We start from the raw sequence: 24,876 nt of genomic DNA, 5'->3' as shown, positions 1-24,876 counted from the left end.
TGAGGAGTCATCTAGATCAGCTTGGCCTGGGGGCGTAGGCTGTTACCTCAGGGACAGGGCCCTGGACTGTTTGAGAGTGGAGAAAGCTGACCGACCATAAGCAGCAAGCAACAAGAAGCTAGGATGTGCCTTTTCTGTCTTTGCTCTTGACTGTGCCTGTGATGTGACCAACTGCCTACTGGAGTTCCTGCCTTGACTTCCCCAAATGATGCATTGTAACAGAATCGCAAGCCAAATTAACCCTTTCTTACCCTGCATTGCTGTGTTAGGGAATTTTATTATAGCAATGGAGATGAGGTTAGAACAATAATGGTTATTATTATTATTATTATTATTATTATTATTATTATCAGTAGCAGCAGTAGTGCAGTACTGGAGTTTGAGCCTAAGGCCTCACACATGCAAGAAAAGCACTCTGCCATTGAACTACAGCCCTAACCCCAATGGTTATTACAAGTATTGAATTCGTATCGTTTTACTGGAGTGACTGAAAGGTTTTCTTTAAGAATCAAGGATTATATATGCTACTTCAAGAACAGAAGGATAAGAATCTTGCTCCAAATTTAAATCCATCTTGAAAATAGAGATTTGGACACTAAATTAAAATCCCAAATCTCATATTTTTATTATCTATCTATCTATCTGTCTATCTATCCATTCATCCACCAATCCATCCATACATTCTTATGTAGCCCAGGCTGGCCTCAAACTATGTAGATGAAGATGGCTTTGGACTTCTAATTCTCCTGCTCCCACCTGCCAGGTGCTGGCATTATAGGCATGCATTACTGCACCAAGTTCTTTGTGGTGCCAGGGATGCAGCCTGGGACCTTTTGTATGCTAGGAATATAATAAATAAATGAGCAAATAAAAATAGAAAGTTTAAGCTCAGGGGGCCTAGAGATAGCCCAGCATGTGAAGTACTTGCTGCCCATGACTGTCAGCCTAAGTTCAAACCCCGGAGCCTGCATAAAGATAACAGGGGAGAAGTTACCTCACAGAGCTGTCACACACCCTGTGGCATGTGCATGCCCTCCCACACATTATATATACATCATTACACACACACACACACACACACACACACACACACACACACACACACAACTAAGAAGGAAAGAGAAGCCAGACGTGATGCTTTTAATCCCAGCATTCAGGAGGCAGAGGCAAGCAGATCTCTCTGAGTTTGAGGCTAGCCTGATCTACCTATCAAGTTCCATGCTAGCCAGGGCTACATAGTGAGATTCTGTCTCAAAATAAATAAATAAACAAACAAACAAATAAAAAAAGAGAGTTTGAGGCCAGCCTGGTATACATGAAACCCTGTTTGGGAAAAAAGAACAAGACAAAAGACTTCCCTGGAAACCAGACAGGTTTGGTGGGCAGGGGAGCACTGTTTTCAGTGTCTGCCTCCTGGTCCTCCCGAGTGCCTCATTAGCCTGTTGCACAATGTACCATCCTTCCTGCCAGCTCTTGGCTGACATAAGACCACACATTTCTTGGCTTTCTTCCTACTTCCTTGGTTTTCTCCCTAGTCTATGTAAGCTTATCTTTCTTTGCTCAATCTCAAAGTGTTGGAGGTCTTCAGGTTCAAATCCTTGGCCCAATTTAATCTCACCCCACCACTGCATGGAGATAAACACGTCTTGCTTCATTTAACCCCTGAGCTCCGCACACACATCGTCCTGTCTATCTACTGGTCATCTCCACTTGGACATTCTGGAGGGGTGAGACTTGAGAATTTTCCTTCCACTCATCTCTCCTTTGGTACCAAACACTTCCCGCTGTCATATTCGATAACACCCTTTCTAATATTAAAATTTAATTCTAATACTAAAATTTAGCCTGGCGTTTGTCTGCTCATCCAAAGTCTTCGTTTTAGTTCTCTGCTCCATTTAGGTTGGGTCACGTGGCCTTCCTCTCGACTAAAGAGGTGTTAACAGGAGATATGTAGGTAAGTTTGAGGAGATGGCCCTAAAATTTTGTTCTACTTGCTCTCTGGGGTGTTGAAACCTAATAGTTCACTTCAATCCAAATGTAGGGATCTTGTCTCTCTGTCTCTGTCTCTGTGTGTCTGTGTGTCTGTGTGTGTGTGTGTCTCTCTCTCTCTGTCTCTCTGTCTCTGTCTCTGTCTCTCTCTCTCTCTCTCTCTCTCTCTCGTGTGTGTGTGTGTGTGTGTGTGTGTGTGTGTGTGTGTGTGTGTGTTACTGAGGATGAAACCCAAGGCCTTAGGTAAGCTAGACAAACGCCAAGCCTGTGTCCCCAGTCCTTGGAACTTTGTTCTCTGATGGCAAAACCATCTTACCAGCCCCAGGCTTTCTATCTATGGCTTATTCTGTGAAAAAGGAATGTCTCTGTCTTCATTGAGTTCATTGCTTTGGGAACATTTAGTATAGCACTTGGCAGAATGGAATGTTCGAGGCCCTGGTTTTTGATAAAACTGGGTGAGATGACACACATGTGCAATCTGAGCGTTGGGAGGTAGGCAGGAGGTGGAATCTCAAGGTCATCTTTCACTACATAGCAAATTGGAGTCTGTCTATCTATCTGTCTATCTGTCTGTCTATCTATCTATCTATCTATCTATCTATCTATCTATCTATCATCTATATCTCCTCATACACTCTGTCTTCCACATCTCAGTAAAAGTCATATTCATTTACCTAATTTTTAATGTTTATTTTGTTTTTATTTATGTGTATGTGTGGATCTGTGTGTGAGTTTGCACATCTGAGTGCCATGCTTTAGGAGGCTGGAAGAGGGTGTCAGGTCTTTCAGAGCTAGAATTACAGGTGATTGTGAGCTGCCCAGTATGCGTGTTGGTAATTGGACTCTGGTCCTCTGCAAGAGCAGCAAGCACTCTTAACCTCCGAGCCATTGTTCCAGACTGCCACCTAATTTCTTAAGTCAGGAACCTGTTTGTCTCCACATCCTGCCAGTTCTACCTAAAAGGTCTACCTCACAAACACCCACAAGCCAAATGCAGATAAAGTTAGTGGGTTATCTCTGATGGACATCTTTAGTCTGGTTTTGACCCCACCCAGTCTTGTCCTGACCACAGACAGAAACTTTAACACATCATGCTGCGTCTCTTTTTAGGATAGTCCCCACCATCCTAAACTAGGTCCTCCAGGACCCAGTCCCACTCTCTGCCTCAGCCTCGTCTCACATCACTCTCTCCTATCGTAGTCTCCAAATCTGTTCCCTTCTTCTTCGCCACGTTGGCTCCAGTTCATCCTTCTGCCATCAGCTCAGCCTCCTCTTCCTCAGCTTTCTAATTTTATTTCACAGCAACCTAGTCTTTTATTTTTAATATAAAATTAAGAATGTTATTCTTTGTGAAATTCATACTGTAAACTTGTCTTTCGAACGTACTTACTTCCCAACTCGCCCTCTAACTCCTCCGGGATGTGTCCCACACACCCTTTCATGTCCTTTCTTTTTTCTTTTTTGATAACTCACTGAGTTCAGTTTGTGTTGCCTATACACATGGGTGTGGGGCTTTCACTGGAGCGTAGTTGACCAGCCAGGGGTCATTAAAGAAAACCATCACTCCACTAGAAATCATCCATTGTCAATAGTTCCTCGGCTATGAGTCCCTTCCTGTTCCATGCTGGGTTGCTAACTGGCTTGATGATGTGCAGGTCTTGTGCAAACAATCGTGCACAGCTTCTGTGAGTTCATGAAGGCAATGGTCCTATCATGTCCAGAAGACACTGTAACTCTCTGTGTGTGTGTGTGTGTGTGTGTGTTGTTTGAGACAAGGTCTCCTATAGCCCAGACTGGCCTGTACTTTGCTATGAGGCTGGAGATGACCTTGAATGTCTTACCTTACCGTCTCCACCTCTCCAGTGTTGGATTATAGCTCTTTGCCACCATGCCTGACATAGGCCGTGCTGGGGATCGAACTCAGGGCTTTGGGCATGCTTGGCAGGCGCTCTACCAACTGAACTGCATCGCCAGCCCCGCTAGTCCCACAGAAGACTTTATTTGAAGAGTGGCAGCGTTACTATCAGTTTTTTGTTTCGTTTTGTTTTGAAACCTCTCATTTTCTGATTAGGAAACTGTAGCCAAGTAAAGAACAGGACAGTGGGGCTGGGGAATTAGTTCAGTGGGCAAAGAGCGCTTGTTTGGCCAACATGAAGACTGTAGTTCAAAATCCCAGCATGGACATAAAAGGCTGGGCCTGGGTGTCCTGTAAGGCCAGCACTGCGGGTGGAGACAAACAGATCCCAGAGCTTGGGGTGAAGAGCAGTGGAGGACCGCGCACAGCCATCTTGTCCTGTTCTGGCCTCTGCCAGGGCACACATTGCTGGGCTGTGGCCACACCTGCGTGTCACACACACACACACACACACACACACACACACACACACACACACACACACTGGAGGAGCAGGACACAAGCACATTTGTACATCAATTTGAGAATGTGGAGACAGGAAAGCTGAGGCGCATAGGCAACTTTCACAAAGGAGAAGTTCACACCTTATGAAACACAGTGAGGAAATATGCTTCATGTCTGTCTGTTCCTACCAGCTTCAGCTCCGGTGGACAGAGCCTGTGTGTGTCTGGGGCACACACAGTCCCTATCCCTGGGGCAGGGACATGGAATGAAGTCAAAGGAACTAAGTAATCTGCATAGATTCTTCCTACCTGGCTCATTTGGCTGGGGTAGACCTCGAAAGGACAGAGAATTGCCACTAGGGACTTCCAGGTGTCACACCAAAAGTTCAAGAAGGTGTGATGGATAGGAGAAGGTGTTTGGATCTGTTTTGATATACTGGGTCTGAATGACAGGAAGAAAGGAAACTTCAGCAAGTTAATCTGGAGAAATTAAGTTCTTTTATGTGTCTGTTTTATAGCCCACGTGACATTTGACTTTTTAAAAATCTTTTTCTTTTTTAATTTTTGAGACAGGGTCTCATGTATTCAGGCTGAATTTGAACTCTCTGTGTAGTTGGTGATAACCTTGAGGGCTGATCATCCTGCCGGTACCTACTGAGTGCTGGGATTACCAGCATGGGCCGCCACACTGACATTAGTTTTCATTTCAGTATCGAGGACATCTCTTATGTTTCAGTGTCTTCCTCAGAGTGCCTATCTTGAAACAGGCATCGTGGAAGCAATGTTGAGAGGATGGGGATGAGGCTCAGTTTGACAGAGTTCTTGCCTAGCATGTATTAAGCCCTGGCTTCCACCCCCAGTACCAAACAAACCATCTCCCCAACACTGGGGAGCTGGAGGCTAGAGGATCAGACATTTAAAGTCATCCTTGGCTACATACAGAGTTGCAGATCAGCCATGACCATGACTCTGTCTCAAAAACCAAACACATGGACAAATAAACAAACAGAAATGTTGACTTGTGGGGACCTTCATCTTTTATAGACTCCACACTCTCTTGCTTATAAATCTTTTCCTGTGTACCTAGGCTCCTAATTTTTTTCTTCACATTTTTTTTTCTAGACAGGGTTTCTCTGTGTAGCTTTGGAGCCTGTCCTGAATCTCGTCGCTTTGTACACCAGGGTGGCCTCGAATCACAGAGATCTGCCTGACTCTGCCTCTCAAGTGCTGTCTTGTTCATCCTGCTTAAACACTTGATGTTATTCTTCATTTTTCAAACATTTTGGTGTATGGTTGTTTTGTCTGCATGTATACCTGAGTACCACCTGTGTACCTGATTACCTGGAGCTGGATACAGACGGTTGTGAGCTACGAAGTAGGTGCTGGGAATCGAACCTGAGTCCTCTGGGAAAGCAGCCAGTGCTCTTACCCACTCAACTCTCCAGCCCCATCCTTAAAGTAAAGCTCAGAGAGCCCAGGGTGGGCCTTAGTGCATCTCCTGGGTGCTGCTCAGTATCCTGTCAAGAAAGAACTCCCACGAGTTCATTTGGCTTGAAGACCTCAAGACAGTAAGACACATTATACAGGCAAGCTTTGGGTTATTGGGAGACCTTGCCTTGAAAAATAAGGTGGAAGGGCCATGGAGGATGATCCTTGCTATCAAGCTTATGTCTCTACATGTACATTTGCACATGTGTACACCCCTCAACATGTGTTCACACACACACACACACACACACACACACACACACACACACACACGGAAACATTCATACAGGTCTGTATGCATAGCACACCACCCCCTACATATATACTGGAAAGAAATAATAAAGCAAAAGCTCAAATAAGAACTGTTTAGTGTGTTTTATGCTGTTATACTAATAGAAATAGGACTAAAATACAATATGAAAAATAAAACTATACTGACCAAAAGAATGAATACCTTTCTTCAGCTCTCTCGTTTATAGTCAAAATGTTCAGTGAGTGTACCTAAAAACCTGACAAGAAGGATTAGAGCAAAGTTCTTAGTGACCCCGGGTTTGGTAGTGCTCATCTAACAAGGTTATTCATCCTAAGGACACAGATTTTCACAATAGAAAAGACCACATATCTACAACAGCAGCGTAGATTTCAGATCTAAATCAAACTACATGATATCCGTACCATTAAAACATATGTGTTTGTGTGCGTGTGGATGCATGTGCATGCAGGGCCAGAGGATAACCTTTGTATCATTCCTTGGGCGCTATCCACCTTGATTTTTTGGACCAGGTCTCTCACTGGCCTGCAACTCACCATCAAACCCAGGTATCCTCCTGCCTCCACCTCCCAGGAGCTGGGGTTGAAAATGCGCTCCAGCACACCCAGCCTTTTTAATGCAGGTTCTGAGGCTCGAACTCTGGTCCTCACACTTGTACTGTGAGCATGTTACTGACTGAGACATGCCTCCAGCCCATATACTGTGTATTGACAGTCAGATCACCTGCAACCCAGAATGATGATTAAAATTAATAAGTTATTTGTCAGTATACTCATTTAGTTTTGACCGTAGGAGGAAAATGCTAATTTTCTTCTCTCATCTTCGTTTTTTCCTATGATGCCCAAGGTTGCAATATCTCCTCTATGAGGGTGAACATTGGTCTTCTCGGCTGGTGTTTCCCACCCCGGAGCCTGCATTGTGTGGCCTGCTAGGCCACCATTGTTGCATGCTGCTGTAGTTGAGGGGGGCTTATTGGAATGAAGGAAGTTTCCCCCCAACATGCCATTTCCTTTCTAATACAATACAACCGTGGAATATTTAGAGTTGCCCACTTACACGCTGTCCCGGATTCAGGCCCTGCCTGGACAATTGCTGTTGCCTGTGAATGCCTAGCCCATTCAGAGATTTCCTTTATGGTTTCTATAGTATGTTTACTTCCCGATGGATTTAGGAAGTCCAGACCTCTATGTAGAGGCTTCTCAGCGATCTCAGATCTGCATTGCCTTCACAAAATCCTAACCTCGCTGGTCTTATAGACCTGGTGCCCCAATCGATCGGTTCAGAACGGGCAACCCTGTTAGGAGCCCAGCCTGCAGCTGCTGTCATGTAGCTCTGAGCTTCATTCTCTTGTGCTGGGTGATTCTTGTGGTTCTTTCCCTAAGATCCAGGGCTGGAGCAGCGCTGTGTCTGCAGGTGGTGGATTCTGTCTCAAGATTCTGAATACCCTGAGGGTGATCTGTATGTCTCGTGTTTTCTTCCTTAAATATCCTACAAATGGGGCTGGAGAGATGGCTCAGCAGTTAAGAGCACTGGCTGCTTTCCCAGAGGACCGGGGTTCAATTCCCAGCACCCACATGGCAGCTCAAAAACTGTTTGTAACTCCAGTTCCAGGGCATCTGACCCCTTCACACCAATGCACACAAAATAAATAAATTAAAAAAGAAAGAAAACATCCTATAAATGTCCATTTCAGCTTGACAGTCATTTAGCTAGTGTCTTCTCTGGTCCTCCCTCAGTTTACATAAAAACGAGCTCTGGATTCAGGGAGAGATTTTTGTCTCAAAAGATGAAGAGGAAAGCGATAGAGGAAGACATTCAACATTAACCTCTGGCCTCTATACATGTGCACACACATACATGCATGCACGCTATCACACATGTTCACAAAAAACATCACACACACACACAGAACGCACACACACACACACACACACACACCAATGAAAATAAAAACCCAGAAGAAATAAAGTGACTTCTCATCTTGGAGAACTGTAGGGTAGAAACCAGCTTACTGGTTTTCAAACATTTTCCCTCCCCACCCCAAACCTGTTAAAATAAGCCAAATTATCTTTTCCTGTCTTATTTCAGCACGTTTGGAAATGTAGATAAAAATTTAAAATGTAATAACCCTAGATCTGTCCCTCAAACAGCCCCTGGAGTCACTTTATCTTCTTCTAGAGCAAATACACGCAGGGGCTGGAGTGGCAGCGGTTGGTAGAATGTCTGCCTTGCGTGCGTGAAGCCCTGGCTTTGATCCCCAGAAACTCATAAACCAGGTGTGGGGGTGCACACCTGTAATCCCAACACTTGGGACACAGAGGCAGGAAGATTAGAAGTTCGAGGCCATCCTCGGTGTCTTAGTTAGGGCGTCTGTTGCTGTGATGAAACACCATGACTTGGAGAGAGAGGAAAGGATTGATTTCGCTTCTACTTTCATATCACAGTTCATCACCAGAAGGCAGTCAGATAGGACAGGGACTCAGACAGGCAGCCAGTGGAGACAGGAGCTGAGGCAGAGGCCACGGAGGGGTGCTGCTAACTGGCTTGCTTCCCAGTGGCTTCTTGGGGTCAGAGGGGCAATGGAGGCATCAGGCAGTTGCCTCTGGCTTTGTTGGGAATTGACCAGCTTCGGTCTGCTCATTGTGCTCGCTGGTGTGTGAGACACTGTACCCTGCCCTTGTGGCCATTGCTTCTCTGAAAATGTTTGCAGTTTTGACCCACGAGACGTCGCATGTTGTGGTTTTGAATTTTATTAATTTGGTTGCTAGTGAGGTCGAACATTTCTTCCTGGTTTTGTTTATCAATTTTATTTCCTCTTTTGTGAATCTTCTCTCTGTATATTTTCCTATGATGTGTGTGTGTGTGTGTGTATGCTCACATGCACACACAGATACATATTTGCTTGTGTGAAGGACAGAGGTTGACATCAAGTGTCTTCCTCAACTGTTCTCTGCCTTATTTTTTGAGGTGGGTTTCTCACTGAACCCGAAGCATGCCGGGTTGACTAGCCTAGCTGGCCAATAAGCTCCAGGGCCCCTGCGATCTTTGCCTTCTCAGTACCAGGGTTAGAGACATGTGCCACCATGTCCGGCTTTTACGTGGGTGCCGGGAATCAGAATTCAGATCCTCACGCACTTTACCTATTGACCGTCTCCTCCGCCCCGAACCTGTTTTATGGTGTCCACACCTGCCTCCTCTTTTTCACTCCTTACGAGTGATAAAGTGACTCAGACTGTTAGCCCAGGTGGCAGTGGCTAGCCTTTTTCTGCTGTGGGCTGTGGTCACTGAGCTTACCTTTTCCCCCTGTGTCGTAGAGATACACCAGAGGACCCAGTGATGCAGGCTACACTTTATCATTTCTTCAGCCTCTTCTCCAGTCTTTTCTCCTTGGGAAGAATGTTGTCCAGGTAAATAAAGTTTGCCTGGAGACGCTGTTAGGAAGAGACACCATCGTGGCAGTCCTTTGGAGGTTAATTCTGACATTCCTACGAGGCATTGAAAGCTAAAAGGAAATAGAATTATTCTCCCCCCACCTCCCAAAACACTGGAGTCAGATCCAAAAGTTCTGTCTGCACCATTGCCTCTGCCTGGGCTTTCGGGGCTCAGCTGTGGCTGGGAAACACTATTCATCCCCAGGGATTATGGCTTTTCCTTTTGTCTTCCTTACTGACCGTCTGGGGCGTCTCTGCCAAAAGTTGTGACTGGTGATTATCACCATGGAGGAGCCAAGCTTGTGGATTAGCCGGAGATGGTTAGGTAGTGTGCCCTGTGGCTTTCTATTAGGGACGGCAGGGTACCTTCACCAGCACTTTGAGAAATGGGAGAGATGGGGCTGCACAGAGGTGGACGAAAAGCCAACTATCTTAGTGCAGACCACCGTGGCAAAGTGGTTCAGAGACCCACCTTGAGGGTCTCTCTGGAGAATCACTGTGGAATGGTAAAGTGTGTGTGTGTGTGTGTGTGTGTACCTAAGTATGTGTTCCAGTGTGTGGGTGTCCATGTGTGAGTGTGTATACAGAAATATGTGTTCCAGTGTGTGTGTGTATGTGTGTGTGTGTGTGTGTGTGTGTGTGTGTGTGTGTGTGCATGTATGTATGGAGGCCAGAAGTCAACCTCAGCATCATTCTTCAGGAGCTGACTGAGTCTGTCACTGGCCAGGAACTCATCAAGTTGTCTAAAGTGGCCTGTTCTTCCTCCCTAGTATAAGGATTACAAGTACAGGCTACCAAGCCTTGATTTTTTTTTTTTTTTTTTAACGTAGGTTCTGGGGATCTAACTCAGGTCCTCCACTGGTGTGGCAAATACTTTACCAATGGCGCTATCTCCTGACACTAAGGTGCTTTATAAATGGGAAGTCATTATTTTTCTGGGGTCTTGAGAAGCTTAAAGAATAAACTCACATTTCCAGTTATACTTCTTTGTCTGACTGTATTGAATTTCTGTTGCTTGTTAAAGTACGATCTAAACCATGAATCAGTATACGATAGTGTTCTGATTAGAGCCTGAGATCAAGGAATGGCTTTTACACTTAAAAAATCAATCAAACAGCAATCAGCCAATGGATTTGTGTGTGTGCACGGACATGTCTGTGGGTACAGACTGGGCCTGTGCATTTGGATGGCTGACACTGAGTGTCTTCCTCTGCTGTTCTTCAACTCTTCAGGGTCTCCCTCTGAGTGTGGCACTCACCAGTTGGCTAGACTGACTGGCCAGCAAGTCCAGGGGCCCCTCCTGTGTCTCCCTCTTGGTGCTGGAATTATAAGCACATGTCGTTGCAAATGGCTTTTCGTGTAGCTGCTGGAGAGCCAAATTCAGCCCCCTTGTGTGTGTGTGTGTGTGTGTGTGTGTGTGTGTGTGTGTGTGTGTGTAGCAAACACTTTACCAACTAAGTCCCCTGCCCAAGCCCTGTTTTTATATTTTTTAAGTTTTTAAAGACAAAGGCAAAAAAAAAAAAAAAAGTAAAAAGAAAAACACTTTATGACAAGAAAATTCTATGAAACTCAAGTTTCCGCCTCCATAAACAAGGTTTTATAGGAACAGGGCCACGCTCAATTACTTACGTGTCGTGGGTAGATGTTTTCTTGTCACAACAGCAGAGGCTGGCCATCATTGGCACAGCATTATGAAAGCTCATTGTATTAATTAACGATGTCAGGCTGTAAAGGTCTTAGCGCTTAGGACACAGAATTAGTTGAAAAGTAAAATTCATTAAAAAAAAAAAAAAATCATGGTGTCCTGCAATAGCTGCTTTTCACTTTGCCAAAGCCTTTTGTTCGCATGAGCTTACGTATCCCAGACTTCATCTGTTAAGAATTTAACATGGAAAAGCTTACTCAGACTGATAGACCCCAAAGGAAGTGGGCTGTGGCCCAAAGTGATGGTCTCCATTTCCTTCTTCAGTCCCTGGGCCTAACAAGTTGCCTCCTGTGGACAGAAGGCTGAAAAACTGCCTTAAGGGCATGTTCCCATATCCCAGGATCTGGCACAATTCCTGCTCTTATCTTCAAGGCGTGATTAGCTTTCCCAGGACTGGTTAAGTAGAAAGGAAACAGGATTGGGATCAGGTTGTCTCATTCTATCTTGTGAGGAGGCCTGGATCCACGCCCTTTCGATAGGATGAGCAGAAGACTGAGAAGGTATTAAGCCTAGTCTTCCCTGATGAACAGGAGTTTGGCTTCAGGATGGATAGCCTAATCCATGGATCCTCAAGTCTCTTACATAAATTGATATAGTACTTGTTTTTAACTTACACACATCTGCTCTTCTACTATAAATCATCTTGGGGTTCCTTATAACACATCATTTAATAGAAATACTATGTACATGAATGTTAGACTTTATTATTTTGGGGAATACTTAATTTATTATTACATTAATTTATTAATTTTTATGTATATATGTAACATGTGCAGGTCAGAGGGCGACTTGTAAGAACTAGTAATCACCTTCTGTTAAGTGGGTTCTGGGGACTGAACCCAGATTGTTGGGCTTGGCAGTAATCATCTTTACCCAACATTTACCTCACTAGGCTGGTTGAATATTTAAAATGCACAGTTGCTGGAGTCTTTGGATATGGGTCTGATAGATATGGAAGAATACCGTCATGCCCATGGTCTAGTGGTTAGGATCCAGAGGGCAGACTGTAGTGGGAAATTTGAAAGGCTGGTGTATTCATTTCTTGTTTCACTGATGCGACAAAAATACCTGGTAAAAGCAACTGAAGGAAGGAAGGAAGGATTTATTTTGGCTTACAGTTTGAGGGTGTAGTTAGTCATGGTGAGGAAGGCATGGACCTTGAGGCCATTGACCACACGGCATCCACAGTCAGGAAGCAGAGAGGTGAATGTAGGTGCTCAGATCACTTTCTCCTTTTTATGAAGCCCAGGACCCCAGCCCATGGGATGGTGCTGCCCACGTTTAGGGAGGGTCTTCCCACCTCAGTCAACCCAATGTAGCAGTTTGTCTCCTAATGAGCTTAGGTTTTGTCAAGTTGGCAATCAGTATAAACCATCACAACTGGATGGAAGCTTCATTTCTGAAAATGTTGAAGGTAGGGCAGTTTGAGAGTCCTTTAGAGAACTCCCCAGCGTGTCCAGGTGGGTGGCTAAAAGGCATCCTTTCCACTGGGAACATCTTTCACGTTTGTCTCATTGAGAGTGTTGTTCAAAGACTGCTCAATAAATGAATGATTAGGAAAGATGACTGATGGGAAGAACTCAGATCACACAAGCAAGCATTAATCACTGCTTGGAGAATGGTGTGCTCTCACAAGCAGAAATCTATTGCGATCATTCACACACTCATTGGCTAACACGTCATTGAGCCATAGGCCAGGCGCAGTGCACCAGGCTAACTTGAAGCCCATTGCCTTACAAGAAGCAATAGTGAAAATCTTTCTAAGATGTTAGCATCCGCTTTGTTGCTTTAAAACCTAAAACTAGAGGCTGCAGAGATGGCTCAGCAGTTAAGAGCACTGGCTGCTCCTCCAGACGACCTGGGTTCAATTCTTAGCATCCATGTGGTGGTTCACAACTGTCCCAGGGGAGCTGAACCCCTATTCTGGCCTCTGAGAGCAGTGTGTGCATGTTGTGCACAGACATATAAGCAGGCAAGACACTAGTACACATAAAATAAAATAAGATAAAATAAAATAAAATAAGAAGTGCAAGACCAGCTAGATGTCTACTGTTTAAACCTGAAGAGTATCAAAGAACATGAATGATCTGTTATTTTTTATTGTTTTGAGACAGGATCTCGTGTAGCCTGGTCTGGTCTTGAACACCTGATCCTCTTGCCTCCTCTGAAGTGCCGGGGTTACATATGTGCCCCGCCCACCAAACTTTTAGCTCTATAAAAGATCTATTTGATCTCATGGTTAGTTCCTTGAATACTGAATGACATCAGGAAAAATAACCAAGTCCCCAAAATGATGAAGAGGGCTCACTGTGGGTTTGACTGCCTTGACCAAATCCATGTTCTAGCATTCATTATATTTGTGACATTGGGCCGGCTTTAGACAGAGTTCTATGATTTTGCTTCTCTGTTTATATAACAGTAATAATACCTACTTGTATAGAGCTTCTGTAAAGATGGAATAATCAAAGTCCCTTGGTGTCTGTTGTTGGCAAGTGGTAGTAACTGTTATTGTTAATGTCTGGGATTGGAGGGATATAGAAAAGGTAGGTTAATTTGGATTAATAAGGCTAGGATGTGGTTCAGTCAGGAGAGTGCTTGCCTAGCGTGCACAAAGCCCTGGGTTTGGGTCCCAGCTCATACACTTGGGGCATAGTGGTTCAAATGTATAATCCCCAAACTTAGGAGGTAGAGCTCAGCCTTGACTGGTTTGAGGCTAGACTGGGTTACCTGTGACCGTATCTCAAAGCACACAAGTGTGTGTGTGTGTGTGTGTGTGTGTGTGTGTGTGTGTGAGAGAGAGAGAGAGAGAGAGAGAGAGAGAGAGAGAGAGAGAGAGAGAGAGAGAAACAGAGATAGACAGACAGACAGAGAGACAGAGAGAGTCAGACATAGACAGAGAAACAGTGAATGAGAACTTGAGACTGTGCCGCATCTTTACTATACAGACTAGAAAGAGAATAGCCTTTTATTTGTAGATAATGCCTCTTGTCGTGTCCTCTCCTGAAAATGGCGATGGTGCTATCTCCCTGGTGGGGCTCTTGTATCCTGAGTCAGAGGGCACCTGGGATTCAGTGGCTCTCAATATGTATGACTTTCTTTCTGACGGGGTCCCATATGAGGAAGTCATCTTCTTTAATGAAGAGTGTTGATGAGTTGGGTTCTGGTTAGTTGAACTGCAGTATGTAAATCAACCCTAATCATACACTGGCTCTGTCAGATAAACACTGAGCACCTGGCATAGTTGTTTGTTTGGTTTTGAAAAATTCCTTCTCCTTAGGTGGCTTCTTCACAGAGCAGATCCCTCAACTTAGTCTGCAGCTAGCAGGCATTTTCAGTTGAAAAGTTTTTTTCTTTCTTTCTGTCTTTTTGTTTTTGTTTTGTTTTGTTTCCCCAGAAGGATTACAAGTTTTTAACTGCCAGACTTAACAGGATTGGTTTAAATGATCTGAATCCATGGCAGTCAGGGGAAGAATGGGCTGGTTCTTTATCATTCCTTGTTTGTTTGTTTTTGTTTTTCAAGACAGGGTTTCTCTCTGTGGTTTTGGAGCCTGTCCTGGATCACACTCTGTAGACCAGGTTGGCCTCGAACTCACAGAGATCCGCCTGGCTCTTCCCCCTGAGTGCTGGGATTAAAGGCATGTGCTGCCACCACCCGGATCCGGTTTGTTTTAATAAAAGAAAACAAACAAACAACACACTAGAAAGTGTTCTAAACTGAGTCAGGAGTGAGGGAGTCAACATTGCCGGCTTAGAGGAGCCAATACTAGACAGGAATTACAGGATCCCCAGAGGTTCCATTTCACTGGGCACTGTCCTCCATATGTCCACCCTTGCGTGGACTGCACTCACCCTCCAGGAGCTGAGAAGTAATGGCAGAGTCCCCTGGCCTGGATATGAAGATTATCTAAAGAGAGAAGAAAATGGGCTGAAAAGAGGCACATGGGAAGAGGCTAAGGGTGGAGAGGACTGTGTGAGGTGAGCAGGTGAGGAGGAGCACACTGCCCTCAAGTGAAGTCCAGCAGACAAGGTTGAAGGAAGATGTTGGCCTCCCACTTGAATCCCACCCAGTGATGCTCTTCCGCTGAGCGGCGGTAAAAACAAATACTCGGTTGACTCCTTAGCAACCACAGAGATATATTTCTCTGGAGGCTGGGAAAGTGGAGATCAAGGCCTCACAGATTCACTGTCTGGTGAGGGCCTGCTTTGTGACTCATAGCTGGTGGCTTTGAGCTGTCCTTAGGAGGTCTGAAAGGCTGGCTGGGTTTCTAGGGCACTGACCCTGGTCAGGAATCCCATCTCCTATGACCCCATCTCTTCCCAGAGGTCTCCCTTCAAGGCCATCCCCTCGAAGTGGTGGGATTTTAACTGATAAATTTTGGCATGGCAAGGCATTCAAATAGAACATATCAGGGCCTTTGTGGAGTCATGTTATTTCATAGAATTATTCTGGTTTTAGGCTAGCAAGATGGCTGAGTAGGTAAAGGCACCTGTACCCAAACAGACAATCTCAGTTTGATTCCAGGGACCCACAAGATGAGAGAACCAACTCGTTTAAGTTGTCCTCTGACTTCCACACATGTGCTTTGGCACACACACACACACACACACACACACACACACACACACACTCACGCATGCACACACAAAATAAAAAATTCATTTACATAAAAAAGAAATACTGGTTGTCTATATCCTTATTTTCATAAGCATTATAACCTCAAAAAGGGATTGTGTGTATGTGTGTGTGTGTGTATGATGAGTATTCATGTGTGACTGTGTAGGTGCCCGTGTGTGTGTGTGTGTGTGTGTGCAGATGTTCATGTGTGTGTGCATGTGTGTGCATTAGTGTGTCTTAGGGTATCTATTGCTGTGAAGAGACACACGACCAGGGCAACTCTTATAAAGGAAAACGTTTAATTGGGGCTGGCTTACAGTTTGAGAGGTCAGTCTGTCATCATCATGGTGGGAAGCATGGCAGTACACAGGCTCCAACATGGTGCTGGAGAGGGAGCTGAGAGTTCTACATCCAGATCAGCAGGCAACAGGAAGAGAGCCGTGAGCCACACTGGGCCTGGCTTGAGCATCTGACACCTCAAAGCCCCGCCCCCAGTGACACATCTACTTCAACAAGGCCACACCTTCCAAGAGTGCCAGTCCCTATAAGCCTATGGGGCTATTTTCATTCAAACTACCAGTGTGTATGTGTGTATGAATGTGCAGGTGATCATGTGTGTGTGTGTGTAGGACAACCATGACTGTGTCATTCTTCAGGTGCCATCTACATTTTTTTGTTGTTTATTTTGAGGCAGGGTCTCTCCTAGGCCTAAACTCATCAAGTAGGTTGGAATGGCCATCAAGCCCAGTGGATTGGTCTGTCTCCACCTCCTCCCTTGTACATACTTTACTGATGGAGTTATCTCCCTTTAAAAGGCAGTTTCTTTTATATACTACCACTGATATTCTGGGTCAGCCAGTTCTTTGTGGCAGGTGATTTTGTGGGCATTATAGGATCTGAAGCAACATCTCTGGTCTTTCGCCCTCATCTCCTGCTCCCTTCAATAGGATCACTCAAAAATATTTCCAGGACCTACCAGAATGTTACCTGGAGGGAGACAGGGCTCCCAGCTAAGGACCACTGCCTTTAAAGAATCCATTTTCATTACTTTTGGCCCCAGAACACTACTATTCCTTGTAAGTTGTACTCTTGGGAATGACGTCCTGGTTTCTTGGGGCGTTCTTTAGCTCTGACTGGCAAAAGGGTTCCTCCTGAGAGCTGGGTGCATCCTTAGGACGCTAGGTTGTCAGAACATGTTTCTAAGCATTGCAGGGGTGCTGAGTTGCTTTCTATGGTAACTTGAGTTTTGTCTCTAGGGCACCTTGGTTCTCCTAAATGAGTATTCCATTGAACAACAATGCACAATTGTATGTGGAGCCCTTATTTAGTGTCTGAGTAGCAGACAGGAGAAAAACCACAGACATTTGGTTCAATTATTAAAACAAAGTCTGTTTTCTCCCAAAAGAGCACCCTGGAATGATTCTGTTCACACAAATACAGCCATGAAAGGAGGCTGGGAAGCCTGCAGACTGGGGAGATAGATTACCCAGTGGCATTTCAGGAAAACAAAAGTTTTTTTTTTTTTTTTTTTTTTTTTTTTTTTTTTTTTTTTTTTTTTTTTTTTTTGAGATAAAAACCATCCAAGCTCCTGCCTAGTTAGAGACCTGATGTCCTTTATAAGTCAGATGTCATATTCCTACCATTATTGGCAGCATGCATACAATTTAAATATTTTAGCTTCCATTATACAATTGCAGCTACATTACTGACCTTCAAGGGCCCCATTCATGGGGGAGGAGCCCAAGGAACAATCAGTTACTTCATGTGAGGGCTGGCCGGCAGACTGGGTTTCCTCACATTGCCAGACAAACCAGGACACAGGGAAAGCTTTGGAGCAGTTCATCATGACAGAGTTGGGACAGAGGATGATTGGGGGTGGGGACACCCGTTTGGAAGAGGGAGGGAGTAAAGCCCTTTAAAAACAAAACAACACAACAACAAAAAAAACCCTTTCTTTTCTTTTTTGAGAAGGAGCTATCAGCCTTTGTTCCCAGGGAGACTGAAATACCCATGAAGACGGGTGATGCTGGGAATTTCGTTTCCACTAAGTTCCTTTTGTTGAGGCTCCAAGGCAAAGGCGAGGAATCTGGGCTGAGGGGTTTCAAGCCAAGAGGAGAAAAGAAAAAGAATTCCTCCCAAAGATTTCTCCTATTGTCTCCCTGTGAATAAATATTTATGGAGCAGGTTGGAGTGAAGCCCGCCACAGTGGTCACAGCTTTAAGAAAGACCAAGCCCTCCAGCAGGCACATCTAAAACTATGTCTCAGGGTGATCCAATTAAGACTCCCCCAAGGAAGGCAAGAAAACTCAAGATAATTTCCTACTGAAAATCTAATTGTGTCCTCAAGTGGAATAGGAACACTGGCATGAATTACCCCGGATCCATAGGCTGCTGCTGCAAAAAAAAAAAAAAAAAAAAAAAATGTACAGCTAAATTAGATTCTATTTTAAGTAATTAAGTTATTTCCCTTCACAGGATCTATAATTTGTCTTGAACAAATGTGATTTGCCTAAGAAAGATAAGGCCTTGCAATTTTTCCTTCCCAAACAGATTTTCTGTGCCAGAAACAATTACTAAGAGACCAAATATTGTCTTAATTATATCTCACTTACTATCTGGGAGCATGCCTCCAGCACCCTGTTTGTGTTCCAAAGTGGGAGAGGTAGCGCCACTGGAGAGAGAAGTTATCTTCAAATGGAGACCGGACCTGCAATTTACTCAAGAGTTTGAGGCTTGCACAACGTTAGTGTAAATAGCTCTAGGTTATTACATAAGGCTCTAAAACCTTGTGTAAAGTCGGGCGATGGAGGGGAGCTTGCTTCAGTAGATCTTGGAACCCTAAAAACAGAACAAAAAAACCACTAGCATTAATCTTCAGTTGCTTTAGTTGAGCCCCTCAGGAGATGCTGGTGTTGTAAGAGTCAGAATAAAGGTGCTGAGATTTGCATGGAAGACATTGCAAAGATGGTATTTTGGTTACAGCTAATTTTATGAAGAAAACATTCACTTTTGGCTTTGTGCTCACAACAAGTCAGTTGACATCTGGCCAGGTGTTCTGGGGGACAGTAGTGGGTAAGGTGGAGAAAGGGTGTCAACCCTGGGTTGTGTCGATTGAAGAGAAAAGTTATAGCGAGTCTCTGAGCCTCAGTTTCCACCTCTGTAAGAAGGGAGGGATGCCACCCACGCTAGATGATACACAGAGTCCAGCCCGACTTCCCTTCGGATGGGACGGATGGAAAGCTGCAGTGAGATGCAAGCAGCATCCTGTGCTCCTCCTGCTTTGTGCACACACATCTTTCTCAAAGACAGTCCTTCATGGGAATGGGCACTGCACAGGTATGCCTAAGCTTCCATGAGTTGAAAGTATAAAGCTTTGGCTTTCTGCAGACTTTGAAATACTGGCTGTTGCTTGTCTCACACCTTAGACCAAGTTACTCAAGCTTTCGGTGCTCTGGTTCCCTCCTCTGCAAATATTACGCGATAACAGAAGCAGAAAGGACACCAGTTAAGGTGAAGCTTAAGCAAAATATTCTACATCACTGAAGATGGGCTGGGGACATGGCTCCGGTGGTAACATGCTTGCTGTGTAAGCTTGAGAACTCAAGTTTGATTCCCACGGTGCTAGTGAAAATCTGGGCATGGTGGTGCATATTTTGATCCCAGCTCTGGGAAGAGGGAGACAGCTGCTTCCTTGGGGCTTGCTGGCTAGCCAGTCTAGTCTACTTCTCCAGTTCTAGGCCAGCGAGAGACCGTCTCAAAAAAACAAAAACAAAACAAAACAAAAAAACCAACCAACCAACCAACCAAAACACACACACACACACACACACACACACACACACAGAAGAAAAAAAAGAAGAAGAGAGAGAGAGAGAGAGAGAGAGAGAGAGAAAACAAAACAAAACAAAAACCAAAAAAAAAAGCAGAGTGTGACAGGTCTCAAGGAACATCTAAAATTGACTTGACCACCCAATGCATCATGCATGTGCCCCTACGTGAACCCACATCCACACACCCAGGAGGATCTCTGCTGTGCCATAATGTGTTCACTAGTCTACTTTCCCAAACATATTCTTACTGATAGCCAGCAGAAATGACAACATAGTACAACACCAAGTAAGTTCATCATTGTGTTTTATTAACAACTTAATACAAGACTGTACATTTGCAGGTACTGAGAGCAGCCCACTCTTGAAAACTGAAAAACAAGCATTTCTATCCCATGTCAGGCTTTGGTTTTAAGTGCCATCCTTTACAGAAACATCACACAGTATAACTAGGCAACCTAAGAACGGGGGTGGGGGTGGGGCAGGGCGGGGAGGTGGGGGGGTGTGCTCCTCGGGAACGGAGAGATTAGGCAGCAACAGCTGAGGATCACTTCTAGCTTCAGTTCATTCACCACAGGTCCGAAAATCTTCAGTTTTCAGCTCTACAGCTCTACAGTCCTACACACAAACAACAACTAAGAACCTGACCACTCATTCACATGGAACAAACGAACAATATTTATATAAATTAAGTCAACTCTCACAGAAACTAAAAAGACATAAACTCCAACAGTCAATAAAAAAAAACTGTACAGGACTGGTCAGTCTTTTATATATGCAAATGTGTAACATAAAAAGTTCTTTTATCATATATATATATATATTATATATGTCTTTCCATAAGTGTTAGCTGGAATGAAAACTTGAAGATTCTGACTCTGTCGAGACAGAGGAGTGTCCACCCCGCTTTCCTTTGGAAAGGATCTTGAGGCTGGAGCCTCGGCTCATGGAGTTGAGTGCATGCTGGGCCGAAGTTTTGAATTTGGCTCCCAGGAAGGCATAGAGGATGGGGTTCAGGCAGCAGTGGAAGAAGGCGAGGGCCTCCGTGATGGAGATCCACTTGTGCACCAGGCTCTCGAAATCACATCCTTGCTTGATGACCTCCAGAAGGATGAAGGAGTCGATGCTGATTCCGACGTAATACGGCAGCCAGCAGGCAAAGAAGGCCAGGATGAGAATGACTGTCGTCTTGAGGGCCTTGCGCTTCTGGTGGCCCTTGGAGTGGGACAGCTTGGAGATGATAATGCAGTAACAGGACAGGATGACGATGCCCGGCAGGATAAGCCCCACCATGATGTGCTGGAACTGGAACACCACCACCCACAGGCTATCGGGGTACAGGCGGTCACAGATGTACCTGCCGTCTACCTGGCTGACGTCAGCAAAGATGAAATCAGGGATAGTCAGCAGGAAAGCAGGGATCCAGACACCCAGGTAGACTGCCTTTTCAGCCAGCAGCTTCCTTGGCCTCTGGCTGTTGGTGGCATGGACAATGGCGAGGTACCGGTCCAGGCTGATGAAGGCCAGGATGAGGACACTGCTGTAGAGGTTGACAGTGTAGATGACATGGACGGCCGTACATAAAAATTTCCCAAAGTACCAGTCAGCCATGGCATCCACCGCCCAGAAGGGGAGCGTGATGACGAAGAGGAGGTCGGCCACGGACAGGTGCAGCCTGTACTTGTCAGTCATGCTTCTTAGTTTCTTCTGGTAACCCATGACCAGGATCACCAACCCATTGCCCACTATGCCAGTCAAGAAGATGATAAAGTAGACGGTGGGTAGGAAGATCCTGTTGAAATGGGTGTTTTCATCCCGGAAGCAGGGTTCCTTGTTGGAGTCATAGTCCCCCGACCCTAGTTCTTCAGAATAGTTATCTGCAGTATATATCTGCAAAAGAAAACAGGGACATGCACATCACTTACAAGGTCAACAAGCCTTTCCCAAGTTTTAGGTGTTCCTGGTGCTTAATAAACTAGCATTTTTTTTTTTTTTTTAAATTGCAGGTTTAAATCCAGTCTTTTCCAGGAAACTTCCAAAGGGCTGGCTTGGGTCCAGAGAGAATACAGACTCCTGCAACCAACGGGTTTCTCCATCCTCCCCACCACCACTTCCTTATATCCCTTCTTTAGTGGAACCAATTAGGAGTCTTTGTTTAGAACAAAAGGACGTTGAGATTCTAAGGGGGTGCACAGCCTAGTCTTGGATAACTCTCCCGCCCGCCCACGAGAGGCAAGAAAAAAAAAAAAAAGTAAAATCCCAAACCAAAACAAACAACAACAAAAAAACCTCCATTCACACAAAGAAGTCACTCCCGGGCGCTGCAGGGTGGGAGTGAGCGGTGTGGAGCTAAATCTGTGTTGAAGGAGGAGATGGGAGTAAGTTTTTTTTTTTCTCCGAAGATTAGGCAAAGGAGGGAAGAGAGGAAAGCAGAGCATGATGGTGGGGGTCCCCCCAAAGACTCAACGCTTTTTAGGTGCAAAATTTTCTTTTTCTCACGTCTGTCTAAACACAAACCACTGCATTTCAAGTCACACGTAGTGAAGAAAGAGGAGTAACGCCAAAGTCTTGGAAGTAGGGGTGCGGTTTAGGGTTATGGGAGTGTTAAAAATGAGCAAACAGCGCTCCTCTACCCCACCCCAACTCCCGCGCTTCTCTGGAAGGTAAGCCTCTCTTGCCACCCCCATGTTTATCGCTGGGTGTATCTGGGACGTTAGAGTCACATTATCCTGGGTGGGGAAAGTCACGGGGTCTACACCCCGTGGTTTTCGCCCCAAGTTTCACTTCCTCACTCTCCCAGTCCTTTCCCACCCTGCAGCCGACCCAGCTAGCTACTGGGGTCCGAGGTAAGCAGCCGGGGTGGGGGGCGTCTAGACCGTGCACACCCCTAGGTTCCGAGTCACCCACCTAGGGGCTGTCGCTGTTGCCCACCGCACTCAGGCCTAAGGCCAACCGGCAGCGGTTCCAGGGGTTCCTCCTGGCTGCGCGCCAGGATCGTCCCTCCGGGTGCTGGCAACAGATTGGGCGGCTCCAGTGCGAGCGCCTTTGAATTGCGCGCCGCGGGAGGAAACGAAAAAAAAAAAAAATACACAACAAAACCCTCCCTAAGCGAGGGGGTTTCAAAAGACTCAGGAAACCACCGACGGTTAAACTCTGCACTGGGGCTCAGTCAAACCGTCTCCAGACTTGCACCTGTTCATCCCTGCGGCGACCCGGCACAACCCAGGTGCGGTTCCAACACGCCCTCCGGTCCCCAACCACCGTCCCGCCGAGCACACCTCCCGGGCAGCAGCTGCATGGTGCAGGCGTATGCCCCTTTCTCGTGGACAATCCTAAAGGCCACCCAGACCTCGGGAGGCTCATTGGCCACCTTTCGGATGTCCGCAAAAGCGCTGCCACTCCACCCAGAGCGGCCACGTTCGGTCACCTCCTCGCGGCTGCCGCGGTTTGGACGCCCCTAGGCAAGCAACGCGGTAGGCTAGTGCGCGCTTCCCGCCGGAGACTGGCGCTCCTCGGCAGAGGAGCCGCGGCAGAGAATTTTGGAACCGCACTCCTAACTCCGAGACGCTTCTGTCCGAAGCTCACCCAGGATGTAGTGTCGACCTGGGGACTCTGCCTCCAAGTACCGACTTCAGTCTCTACATTCACACAATGTAAGAAACTCCTGTTCTCAGGAGGACCAGACGATGATTGAGTCCCGGGGCAGAGCGCGAGTCTTCTTCGCCCGTGTGCAACATGCACAAACAAACAAACAAACAAACAAACACAAACCCGGGACGTTTTCAAACAGCGTGCAAGCCGGCGGGCGAGCGCCACGAGACTCAAGGGGGAAACAGGAGCAGCTTCAGGAAAGCTCCATCGGAACCTTCCCCCGCCTCTATTGACTGAGAAAAATATTCCTATCCTCCTCCCCCTATAGCCATGCTCACAAAAAAAAAAAATTAGCTCCCGCGCCCCTTCTTCGTGACCCTAGCACCCCCAAGGTTCTGTTCGCTTCCACCCGTTCTTAGAGGGGCTGCGCTCTAAGTTTGCACGCTTATTACAAGGTAGGATGCAACTGGACTTACACTCACACTGATGCCTTCCATGGCAACACTCGCTCTCCAGCCGTGGTGGCTACCGGAGCACCGAACGCCTCGGAGGGTCACTGCTACCTGCTGCACCAGGCAACAAATTGAAGTTTCTGGCCCGAACTGGACTTTTATAAAAACACGCTCGCGGGGCAGCGCATGCGCAGATCGGACGGGGCGGGAGGAGCGCGGCGGGGGAGGGGCTCGGAGCGCTGGGGCGCCGAAGTCTGAGAGCGGCTGCTGCTGTTCTGCTGTAGGTCCCTCGTGGGTCCAGAGCCTGGCCGGATAATGTTGGGGGAAAGCAGGGTACCAGCCGCGAGTTTCTGTGGGTCGCGCATCCATCCTTGCCCAAGTGGATAGACTTCTAGACTTAGGAGTTTACCGATGGAGACGTTGAGACCAGAGTGGCGTGGGGTGTGTGTGTGTGTGGAGAAGGGGGTGACTTGGCACCTACCTAACCAGTAGGCGGCAATGTTGGAAGCCCGGCCAGGGTCTGACTCCATTCCCTGAGCTGTCAGGCGCTCCTGCTATCCAAGCTCTTCTGGATGCAAGTGTGTGTTACTGCCCATTCACAGTAATGACATCAGGATCAGATGTCGATGAGCAGAAAACACTTGCGGACCCTTCGAGAAGTGGAGGTATACTCCCAGCAAGAAAATCACAGTAGTGGCAACCAATTCGTGAAGAGACTTTTTTTTTTTAATGATTAAGGTGTGCTTTATTATAATGAGGGATTTAGCGACGAGGACTATGTGCAACAATCCTAAGAAACCTGCACAGACGCAAAGGTCCATTTTCATTTCATAAGCATATAGGAATGCATTATAGTTAACAGGTAATTACAGAGTCCCACGAGCTGTGCATCGGGGCGGGCTGACGCTCCGCGAGCTCTGGGGGACCAAATAGAGCAGCTCGGTACTGCAAGTCAGTCCTGAGCCCAGAGCTTTCCCTTTACGCCCAACCCGCGTCTCCCACGCAGAACACTAAGTTGGAGCACGGATGGGAATTCTTAATGAAGAGTTGGTTAGGCGGGGGTGGGGGGTGGGGTTGAAGGGGTGGATGGTTAGAGAGTCTCAGACAGGCTAGGGGATGGAGTGGGCGCCCAGACAGCTTCCCAGACTC

General features: G+C 46.2%; 1 protein-coding gene across 2 annotated transcripts; it reads right to left on the bottom strand.

Moving 5' to 3' along the window:
* Positions 1 to 19,974: 19,974 nt before the first annotated feature.
* Positions 19,975 to 23,881, bottom strand: Cxcr4 (C-X-C motif chemokine receptor 4). Of its 2 annotated transcripts, none has more exons than XM_028874960.2 (2): positions 23,758 to 23,881; positions 19,975 to 21,574 (listed from the first exon to the last, which is right to left on the bottom strand). In XM_028874960.2, exons 1-2 carry the CDS (start codon positions 23,770 to 23,772, stop codon positions 20,531 to 20,533), a joined length of 1,059 nt encoding a protein of 352 aa, XP_028730793.1. In that variant the 5' UTR covers positions 23,773 to 23,881; the 3' UTR covers positions 19,975 to 20,530. The 2 variants fall into 2 exon arrangements, with proteins under 2 accessions (XP_028730793.1, XP_028730792.1); XM_028874959.2 differs by having other exon boundaries at positions 20,493 to 21,574; positions 23,752 to 23,879.
* Positions 23,882 to 24,876: the final 995 nt, after the last annotated feature.

This window comes from Peromyscus leucopus, chromosome 15 (genome assembly GCF_004664715.2).
Source record: "Peromyscus leucopus breed LL Stock chromosome 15, UCI_PerLeu_2.1, whole genome shotgun sequence".
In the NCBI taxonomy this organism is placed as follows: Eukaryota; Metazoa; Chordata; class Mammalia; order Rodentia; family Cricetidae; genus Peromyscus; species Peromyscus leucopus.
The sequence above is the reverse complement of the archived record's forward strand: the minus strand, read 5'-3'. Positions and strand labels throughout refer to the sequence as shown.

Coding starts and splice junctions, on each gene's coding strand:
- Cxcr4 (XM_028874959.2), bottom strand. CDS start 23,772: ATGGAAGGCATCAGTGTGAGT. Junction 21,575..23,751: donor TGGAAGGCATCAGTGTGAGT/GTAAGTCCAGTT, acceptor TTTCTTTTGCAG/ATATATACTGCAGATAACTA.